The sequence below is a fragment of the Mus caroli genome, chromosome 2 (assembly GCF_900094665.2).
Source record: "Mus caroli chromosome 2, CAROLI_EIJ_v1.1, whole genome shotgun sequence".
Taxonomy (NCBI): domain Eukaryota; kingdom Metazoa; phylum Chordata; class Mammalia; order Rodentia; family Muridae; genus Mus; species Mus caroli.
In genome coordinates this window covers 12,442,932-12,454,079 of record NC_034571.1, presented here as the reverse complement: position 1 = coordinate 12,454,079, position 11,148 = coordinate 12,442,932, and the positions used below count along the sequence as shown (strand labels likewise).

The 11,148-nt window shown below is 35.8% G+C and overlaps 1 protein-coding gene across 1 annotated transcript in view; it reads right to left on the bottom strand.

Annotated features, from left to right (window-relative positions):
- The window catches only part of Malrd1 (MAM and LDL receptor class A domain containing 1), a 667,530-nt gene that overhangs the window by 362,509 nt on the left and 293,873 nt on the right, over nucleotides 1-11,148 (bottom strand). The window contains exon 23 of the mRNA XM_021156265.1: nucleotides 10,511-10,724. Within this exon, the coding sequence (XP_021011924.1) occupies nucleotides 10,511-10,724 (214 nt within the window). The remainder of the gene's footprint in view (nucleotides 1-10,510; nucleotides 10,725-11,148) is intronic.

The following is an 11,148-nucleotide window of genomic DNA, read 5'->3' as shown; positions in this document are numbered from 1 at the left end:
CAGAGCTAAACAAAGAATTCTCAACTGAGGAATACCGAATGGCTGAGAAGTACCTGAAAAAGTGTTCAACATACTTAATCATCACGGAAATGCAAATCAAAACAAACCTGAGATTCCACCTCACACCAGTCAGAATTGCTAAGATCAAAAATTCAGGTGACAGCAGATGCTGGCGAATATGTAGAGAAAGAGGGACACTCCTCCGTTGTTAGTGGGATTACAAGCTGGTACCACTGCTCTTAAAATCAGTTTGGCAGTTCCTCAGAAAATTGGACATAATAGTTCTGGGAGATCCAGCAGTATGTCTTCTGGCCATATACCCATAAGATGTTCCAACTTGTAATAAGGACACATGCTCCATTATGTTCATAGCAGACTTATTTATAATAGCCAGAAGCTGGAAAGATCCCAGATGTCCCTCAGCAGAGGAATGGATAGAGAAAATGTGGTACATTTACATAATGGAGTACTACTCAGCTATTAAAAACAATGAATTCATTAAATTCTTAGGCAAATGAATGCATCTGGAGGATGTCATCCTGAGTGAGGTACCCAATTAGAAAAGAACACACATGGTATGCACTCACTGATAAGTGGATATTAGCCCAGAAACTTAGAATATCCAAAATACAATTTGCAAAACACATGAAACTCAAGAAGAAGGAAGACCAAAGTGGGAATACTTTGCCCCTTCTTAGAATGGGGAACAAAATACCAATGGGAGGAGTTACAGAGACAAAGTTCAGAGCTAAGACGGAAAGAAAGACCATTCCAGAGACTGCCCCATTCGGGGATCCATCCCATATACAAGGACCAAACCCAAACACTATTGCATATGCCAGAAAGATTTTGCTGACAGGACTCTGATATAGCTCTCTTTTGTGAGGCTATGCCAGTGCCTGTCAAATACAGAAGTGGATGCTCATAGTCATCTATTATATGGAACACAGGACCCCCAGTGGAGGAGCCAGAGAAAGTACCCAAGGACTGAAGGGGTCTGCAACCCTATAGGTGGAACAACTATATGAACTAACCAGTACTCCCAGAGCTTGTGTCTCTAGCTGCATATATAGCAGAAGATGGCCTAGTCAGCCATCAATGGGAAGAGATACCCCTTGGTCTTGCAAACTTGATATGCCCCAGTACAGGGGAATGCCAGGGCCAAGAAATGGGAGTGGGTGGGTAGGGGAGCAGGGCAGGGGGATGGTATAGGGGACTTTTGTGATAGCATTTGAAATATAAGTGAAGAAAATATCTAATAAAAAATTGAAAAAAAATTGAAATTTAAAGAAAAGATAAACAATAAAAAAATAGATCCTTCAGGAAATAGTGCTATCAAAAGTCCATGCTAGAAAATAAAACATGGAAAAGCCAACTTAGTATTAGAAAAAATATACTATTATAACAAAGTGTACCTAACAGAATAAAACTTTTTGTAATAAGAGGCAGTGTGTTATCCCTAGGACAGAGTTTAAGTAAGACTTAATATCTCACATCTTCTTCACTGTCAGAGAAGTTACCTCTGTCACTTAATTACTGAAGTTATAGGAATGACCTCTTTATTGGCTGACCGTTCATTTGTTAATATACTCAGTAACAATTTGAAGTGCTAATGCTGGCTGATCTAGGCATAGGACCTAGAGGGTTTCTTATATTTTAATAGAACAGAGTAAGTTGTAGGAAGGAAAGTTTTTAAAGTTAGCTTAATTATAAAGGAATAAAAGTGAATCCTTCATGCTGAAGGTGTTTGCAATGCCAAAAGAAGAACAACATCAGCCAACCAGACTCTCCAGAGCTCCCAGAGTCTAAGCCACCAACCAATGAGTACACATGGCTCGAGCTGCATATAGAGCAGAAGATGGCCTTGTCAGGCATAAATGGGAGGGGAGTTCCTTGGTCCTGTGAAGGCTCCATAGATGCCCCAGTGTAGGGGAATCAAGGGACAGGAGGTGCGAGTGAGTGGGTGAGTAGAACACCCTCATAGAAGCAGGGGAAAGGAGGATGGGATAGGGGGTTTTAGGGAGGGTACAGAAACTGGGACATGGGATAACATTTGAAATGTAAATGAAGAAAATATCCAATAAAAATAGAAATAAAAAATGAATGCTTCAGAATAATATACATGTTAGATCCAATTGTAAAGGGCTTGAAGTAACTTTTAAGATTCATACTACTCTGTAGTTGTTAATAATTTAATCACCTCAACTTTGACATCTTGCTTTTATATGATTATAAAAAAGATTAGTATGGTTTTTCTGTTAAGTATTCATGTTTTACATTATTTGATTGATTGATATTATGTATTTAAAACTGATGTGAAGGAAAAAGAGAAGAAACAGAAGTCACCTACTGAACTAAAACAGGAGATATAATGGCTATCAAAACTATGACAGGTAGGTTCTGTAAATATACAAATAAGTCAATTACTTGAATAACACACATGCATACAATAAAAACATGATATTTTGAATGGTTTGTGACTAGTAAGAAAATGATATTATTAACAAACTTTTCCTAAAAATGAAATTGATCATGCTGAAGAATTATAGAAACTATTCAGAACATACAGACTATAAGGAAAGACAAATGTCCCTATATTTAGATGTCATAATTGTCTACTTCAGAGATTCTATAATTACAACATAACTTAGTAATGCTATATTACAAATTATGAAGTATCACTAGAGAGTTTTAGCTATTGTATAGCTGTAATTATAATGATTGTGTTATGTTAGTACAAGATTAGATACTTTGTGATAATCAGCGTTATATGACTATAACAAACCTAATATAAATAAGATCTTAAAACTTGTTGGTTTATTTTGTTACACAGTTTTATAGGTATGAACTCATGTTCAATTGGCCATGGATTGATAGACAGATATATACATACATACATACATACATACATACATGAAAGCTAATAGGTAGAAGATAGGTGATAGATAACAAATACATAGAGAAGCACAGAGAGAGACAGAGAGAGACAGAGTGAAGAGGAGGAAAACAAAGTATTGCAATGTTCTTGGGGATATTTCCTAGTGACTCAGACTTCCTTCTAGGTTTTATGATTTTTGCTATTCTATTTCTTTACCACGATGGTGTAGTAAAGAAATACTGTGTGTCCCTGCTGTGGACCAAATATTAATTTATGAATCTTTTAGGGGCATGCTGGAGCTAAACAACAGAACATGTACAAATCAACAGACGAGATGGGGATCTCAATGTAGCTAGAGTTACTACAATGTTTTGACATGGATATGAATGACAATATAATGAAAAAAGCAATTAAATAAAGGGTAGGCCTGATACTATGAGAGTAATGGGTAGCTATAGGAAAATATGGAACTTTTCTAATACACAGACACACACACACACACACACACACACACATACACTAAATCCCAGCATTTAAGAGGCAGTGGCACATAGATCTCTGTTCAAAGTCATCTTAGTTGCATAATGAGTTCCTAGTTAGCCAGAGGTACATAGTGAGATTTTTAAGTCAGAGTTTGTGTCAAACTTTGAGAGTTTGCTATTTACAGAGTTTGTGTAAAAAAAACAAAAACAAAAACAAAACAAAAAAAACCAAAAAACACATGAAAATGAAGCTTAGTACAACTAAGGGAACTAAGGATAATACAAATTGATAGTCACTAGTACTTCATACTCATGAGAAGAGCAGGAATAAAAATAGATACAATAGTGAATGTTGTTTAGGTGTTGGGGGAAAAGCAACTACCAATACTATTGTCATGAACTATGATATAGTTTCTATTGTCAATGACAATAATCTCAGTAGGAATTTGTGATTACTTACGTCGTTGTTTCTAATTTCCTTGTAATTTTTATCAAACAATAATAACAACATAAAAATGAATATTTTTGCTAACAGTGTTTAAAAATTAGGTTCTGGGGCTAGAGAGATGACTCTGGTTTGAAGCATAGGCTTCTCTGGCAGAGGACCTGAATTCTGTTTCCAGAACCCGCACAGAGATGTACAATCACCTATAACCGAAGTTCCAGGAGATAGAATGCCCTCTTTTGGCCTTCTTAACAGTTTATACACATGGTACATATACAGACATAAAAAGCACTCACAACACACGGATTAAAATTTAAAATTCTTTAAAAATATCATTGTACTGGCTATTTTTGTGTCAACTTGACACAGCTGAGTTATCACAGAGAAAGGAGCTTCAGTTGAGGAAATGCCTCCATGAGATCCAACTGTAAGGCATTTTCTCAATTAGTGATGAAGGGGGAAAGGCCCCTTGTGGGTGGGACCATCCCTGGGCTGGTAGTCTTGGGTTCTATAAGAGAGTAGGCTGAGCAAGCCAGGGGAGGCAAGCCAATAAAGAACATCCTTCCATGGCCTCTGCATCAGCTCCTGTTTCCTGACCTGCTTGAGTTCCAGTCCTGACTTCTCTGGTGATGAACAGCAGCATGAAGTGTAAGCCTAATAAACCCTTTCCTCCACAACTTGCTTCTTGGTCATGATGTTTGTGCAGGAATAGAAACCCTGACTAAGACAATCATCTACTGAAAGAATAGTGTTTTGCTTATGAAAAGATTTTAGGGCACAATATTTTGAAAAACTTTCTTTGATGATGTCAATCTTTTGAAAACTTAAAATGAATTTTACATATGCAAAGCATTTGAGGGAACAATAGAAATAGCACACACATGAATTCTTCTTCCCTATTGTGCAAAATTTGGACAATAATATGCTACCATGTTATGCAAAATACTTCATAAGGAAAGGCAGGGATCAGTGCTGATAATTTAGAATAGACAATGAAAGGTGTCTGAGCTCCAAGCTTCCCAGCATCAGCACTCAGTAATGAATTCCTAAAGCTTAGCGTAGTTGATCCTTCACAGGAAACCTGGCTTATGAACATTATGATACCTGACCTACTTTCTAACATAATCTCCCAAAGAAAGCAAAAGTTATTCCCAGCTCATGATTAATAAAGTTTCTGAAAACACACCAGTTGTTTTCAAGGTGATATACCCCCTTTATGGAAGCCAGTGTTGGGATTAGTGCTTAAACTTGACATAATTATCTCCCCCTCTTCCCTCCAGAAGTAATTTGCACTACCTGTAACTCTCCCCCCTCTCAAACAGTGGATGCTCTTGCATCCACTTACTGTACTAGAAATTATTCATCCTCCAAAATTATTCATGTCATTTCTCTTTTTTTTTTCTGTGATTCTCCAAGGTCAGGTTTATCAGAATAATCAAATAGTACATGCAGATATTTAACACACAATTAACATCAAGAGAATTTTGATACTAGTATGTCAGGTGACATGTGTTAGTTACAAATTATTTGCTTAGATTTTTATATGCATTTTTATGGAGTGAAACATTTGATGATTTGGCTTAGTTTTTTGACTTTGTAAGAAACAGAGACATATGCTGAGCAAGAATCAAACTTGAGACATTGAACTTGGGGTCACACTGGACAAGAAATATGCAGGAAGAGTCTCTCTTGTGATGCTGGATAGCTCTAACTCAGCTGAAGTATCGAGGACACACAGATTCTATTCTATAGTATAGCACACAGCACAAATCAGCTATGATGGCTTGAAGAGTATATCTATTAAATATACTTTGCTTAATTAAAATTTTAATTAGCATGATTTGTTGATGACTCAAGTCCAATATATGTTTCAGAGTTTCTTATAACTACCAAAGGACACCCTGCAGTGGTATATTCACTTTTGCCATGAATAATAGAAATTTCAATATATCACAGTAGAGAAGTAGACATTTGCATGGTATCAAAGAGTACATGCAGATATTGTACTCTCAAGAGCCATGCTACCAGATATTCACACAATGACTTTGACATGATGCTCAAATTTTTGTGCATTATCTGACTACACAAAGAGAATACTTTCTACTTAAGAGAAATGTGTGGTATATGCCCATGAGAAAACTTTTTGTTTTATTTAATGTATATACTTATGGAACTCATATATTACCTAACATATAATTGTTCCATCAATATTTATAAAATTGTTCTTTCAGTCTGGTGTTCACTATCCCTCTTGATTTGTTAGCCGAGTTAAGAAAACATTTAACCATCTTATCATGATACTTAAGTATTTCCTAACAAGACCCATAAGTTTTTGTCATAAATAGTTTTATGAATCTTTGGTTCAAAACATTTCCTAACTTTATTGTGGGTTTTGTGTGTGTGTGTTTTTTTTTTTCAAATTCTATCTAATGGAAAATTTCCTCTCTTCTAATTGAGTCCAGCCTGTTTCCAAGCATATATTAATATGCCTTTAACATATATAAAGTTTTGAAATTAGCTTGATGTTTAAATATATAATTTCCATTGTTTCTATATGTATATTGCCTACATGTTGAAAATGAAGAAGAATCTAGTGCTGCTCAGTAGTATTATAAATTTCCTCATAAGTTGGCAAAATTCAAGTATTTTGATAATTCCTGCTCTACTAGCTATTAAATGCTGATAATATATTTCCAATTAAAATATGACAAGAAAGCTCATTAGGGTGTTTCATGGCTAAATCCCAGTACTTTTAGTGTTTAAGGCAGAAGGATCCCAAGTTTAGTGACAGCCTGGACTGTGCAGCATTTTTGAGGCTAGTTTCTCAACAATACTCTATCTTAAATGACTAATGAAATAAAATAAAATGATAGGAAGCCAAAATAGTAATTGTTTTTCTGAAAAACCTTTATATCACTTATATTAAATTAAAGATTTACAGATGTTAGATATACAAACAGCTTGGGGAAATATTTCTAAAATTTTCGAAATGTTATTCAAATGCTAAAGCAGCAGATGCTTTTTAATTTTTTGAAGGTTTTTGATTCACAGTTTATATGATGTTACATCAAATTAAGACAACAAATAAGTTTGTATTACAATGTGTTAACTTCTCTATGATCAGACACCCTATACGCCCCAAGTTAACCATTTTGTTCTTTGTGCTATTTGTAGATGGTGCACTTCTAACAAACAATAGTGGTTCAGGGGTTATTATTTTCTTTAGCTGTGATATATATTCAAGGTATATTTAAAAATTTCAATAAAAATATAGATTTAAAGCCAAAAATCTAATTGGTTGCCAGCCAAACTTCTAAAATCAGTTGCTATGGTGATTCTTTTCATTGTTTCTTCCTATTCTTCCAGATCTAAGTAGAACATCAAAGTTTTTAGCATATATAGGATAATTCTTTAAGCAGATTCTAGCTACTGTAATTAAAATATAATAATTAAGACCAGTAGATTTGGAATACATTAGAATGTTTAAAGTCTATAATAAACAAGACTGTGATAAAGGGGATCCCACTTCTGTATTTAGAACCAGGTCAAATATGGTTACTTTGTCTGTGGTGGGGTTGGGGGATATTTTTAACATTTTATTAGCAACTTCCACTAAGGAACTAAACACATTTTTCTTTTTTTCTGTACAGTCTCTGGAATAAATTTAACTTCCCTGATTCTATGTTCTGACATAGACATGCTCACTACAAATTCAAAGCATTTAGTAATGTGATCATCTACAAAACATATTCTGAAAAAGGTGAGAACATCTTGCTGCAATAATCTCATCACTTGAGAGGTGAGGAAGGAGGTTCAAATCCAGTCTCAGCCATATAGCAAGTTTGAGGATAATCTGGCTCCATCTCAGGAGAACAAACGTGTGCAGTGAGATAATCTCAGTTGTTCTGAGTATGAGAGGGAAGGAGGGACAGAAGGATGGAGGAAGAGGAGAGAGGGAGGAAGAGGAAGGGAGAGAAGAGAAGACAGAAGATGGGAGGGGAGAAAGGAGAAGAAGGAAGAAATAACCCTTCCCCATGGCTGCTTCATATAAAAGAACGTTTGAGAAAAAGTTTTCAACATATGTCTTTTAGTATAGTACCAAATTATCTAACTGATAAAATTTTTAAATATTAATAATATTAAAGCAAGAATGCCATTAGTAAAAATTTAATTAGTAGGAAATTAATGTATTAAAAGTACATTAAAATATATATTTTAAAATGACAAAGTCACATTACACATGGTACTCAAAATATACCTATTCTGTTTAACTAATAAATTGTTTAATTATTGTTTTATTCAAATGAAAATGCCATTAAAGAAACTATACAATCATTGATGTGAAATTTAATAAAAGTTTAGCAAAAAGTATATAAGGTGAAAGATATTAAGAGTTACATATAAATACAGCATTCAATATAAAATATTCACATATTTTGCCATATTTTATACATTTATATTTGTTTTTACATATTCAAATAACAAATATCTATGTTACATAAAGAAAAGTCTGTATCAATAACTATTTTATAGATGAATGTATGTATGTGCACAGTGTATGTTTGTGTTCATGTGTATATGCATGTGCAGAGATCTGGGCACTGTTTATGCATGTGTATGCATGAGTGGAGAGGCTGGATGTTTGGAAAGGAGATAACTCAACAGATCATGGAAGATGCTGTGTGGCATTGGTTCACCTTGCCATTATATGCTGATGAAATTTATCATGACTCTGTAGAGAGAAACGTACTAAAGAACTTCTGTTGGTGTTCCTGGGATATCTTGCTGCTGCCACGGTTTCCTGCATATTGGCAGAGCTTCATGGTTTCTTCTGGATTGAACTGTCATTGCTGAATTGTGAATTGGACTGTTGCTATCATGACAAGGAAGACTGTAATCTCCCCCAAGGAACTACTTCTAAACAGATCCATAGCCTCCTTTGCCCTATTGACCTTTCATTCACATTATCTCTCACGGATGATGGGCTAGACAGAGTTTAAAGCATTTAAGAACCCTTATTAAAGTAGGTTTTGAAAAATATAAGCCTATATCAGACCTGTGCTATTTTCTTTTGAATGCTTGTTGGGGATTCATACTCTGGTCCTTATGTTCCTATGGCACACACTTTACAAGCCAGACCATCTCTCAGCTCAATAACTTATCTGAAAGATTCAGTTTTAAATATGGTAGTTTGGTAGCTTAAGCAGAGCAATGCATCATAAATTAAAGTTCTTAGATGCTAGTACCAACTTAGTACCAGTTGTATAAATTTTGATGAAAACTAATCTAGTCTTTTTGGTAGGTTAAGCTATGATAAGCACCAATAATGTTTGTTCCATTAACCTCTAAGAGTTTATATGATGATAAAGCAGAAATAAGTAAATAAAAACCTTTTTAAAAGTTCTATGTAACAACTGGTTCTGCTAATAAAGTTGTTATTGAAAGTACAGGTTTAGTTTCAAGAAGCAAATATATAATATATGACAGTTCCAGCTTAGAAGTGATAGCAGTAGAATAACCTATAAACCTTCATTTGGGCAATCTATGTTTACCTCATTTATAAAACAATGAAGTAAACTTAGATTGTGTCACACAGTGATACAGAATTAACCTCAGTGAGCACAGATGATCATCCTAGCTAAGAGCTTTTTAATAGGTACTGTCTTGAATGAGTTGAACGCAAACACCATCGCTACAGAATTACTCTGTATCTATTGTGGTAGAAGACTTCATTATTATTTTAATGAATTTACGGATTCAGAACATTATTTTCTTCACCGATGTATCACACCTGATTATGATGTAAGCAAATGTGAGCCTTTAAAATAGGTGAAAGTGTGAGACCCTGACTTAGAGCATTTTCCCCTGGAATGTAAAGCCCCTGGATGTTCCCCAAGCTTGTTTCCCCTGATCTTTAAAAATACAGCTAGAAAGAAGCTCTTTGTTCTCTATAGCCAGCAAAAAGCTTTTTTGTTTCTATACTGTATAACCAGAGATGCCTGCCTTCCTGTGCCGAGGACACGGAGATAAAAATTCAGAAAGAACTCACTCCCCACTCCTGCCTTGTAAATTTCACCAAGGACACCCGGAAGAGAAGAACTCTTCCCAACTCCTCCCAACTCCTCCCAACTCTCCTCCCAACTCCTCCCAACTCTCCTCCCAACTTCTCCCAACTCCTCAGCTAGCTGTTAAAAGCCCCCTACTGTCACCTCTCCAGGTCGAACTCCCCTGCCCTGCTTTGGCGGAGGGACTTCGTCCTCAGCTAGCTGATAATAAAACCTCTTGCAGTTTGCATCAGGTGTGGTTTTCTCTCGAGATGTTGGGGTGTTGGCCAGCTCATCCCGGGACTTGAGCGGAGGCCCAGCATCGGGGGTCTTACAAAAGTACACATGCTCATCAATCCATGTAAATAGATTTCAATAGGAACTTGGCCTCATTTTTCAAACACATTGTTTCATATGGTAAACATCTGTTTCTCTACCTACTTCCCAGTTCAGGTTCAATTACTGTACACCTTTATGCAACAACAAAAATCCATCCATTAGCTTTCCGTAAATTGTGTTCAAAGTTAAGTACTGAGAAGGAGAAAGGAGGCCATTTAAACAGTTAAATCAATATAGCTGCACCTACTACTGAGATTTATCTAAAATTTATGTTTCAATGATGAATGCCAAGTAAAGAGCAGAAAAACACCCTTTCACTTACCACAGATGAATGTGGTCTCATCTGAATTATCTGCACAGTCATTCACAAAGTCACATAGTTTGTCCTTTTCAATGCAATGCTTGTTAGCACACATGAATTCATCAGTGGTGCACTTTCTGTTTGTGCTAAGTAGTGGGGAGCAATTTTGAAAGGAAACATCATCTACTGCCACATCTCCTATGTAACTGACACCACGTTTCGCCCTAAAGATGATCTAAAATGATAAAGTGAGTAAAAAAAAGTCAATCAGTGCTGTGCTGCCAAGAAGTTTAGAACTCACAGAATCATGACCTATCAAGAATGTCTAGTCTGACTCCCATAACAGATACCTCATAATGTAAGTGTCCACCAGGATGATAAGGGCTCAGCGGGGTTAAGAATGACATAGCATCATTAAAGTCTGTATGTTCAGTGCCTAAGAATGTGAGAAAATAAACACTACTGCCTAGTATATGTAAAGTTAGCATTTACTGCCTCGACCCCTGGCAGGGGCCATGTACCCATGTCCACTCCATGTGCTAGCTGACATACAACACAGGACTGCTTATTTCTCAGAAACACACACACACAAAGCAAGAGAGAGAGAGAGAGAGAGAGAGAGAGAGAGAGAGAGAGAGAGAGAGAGAGAGAGAGAGACA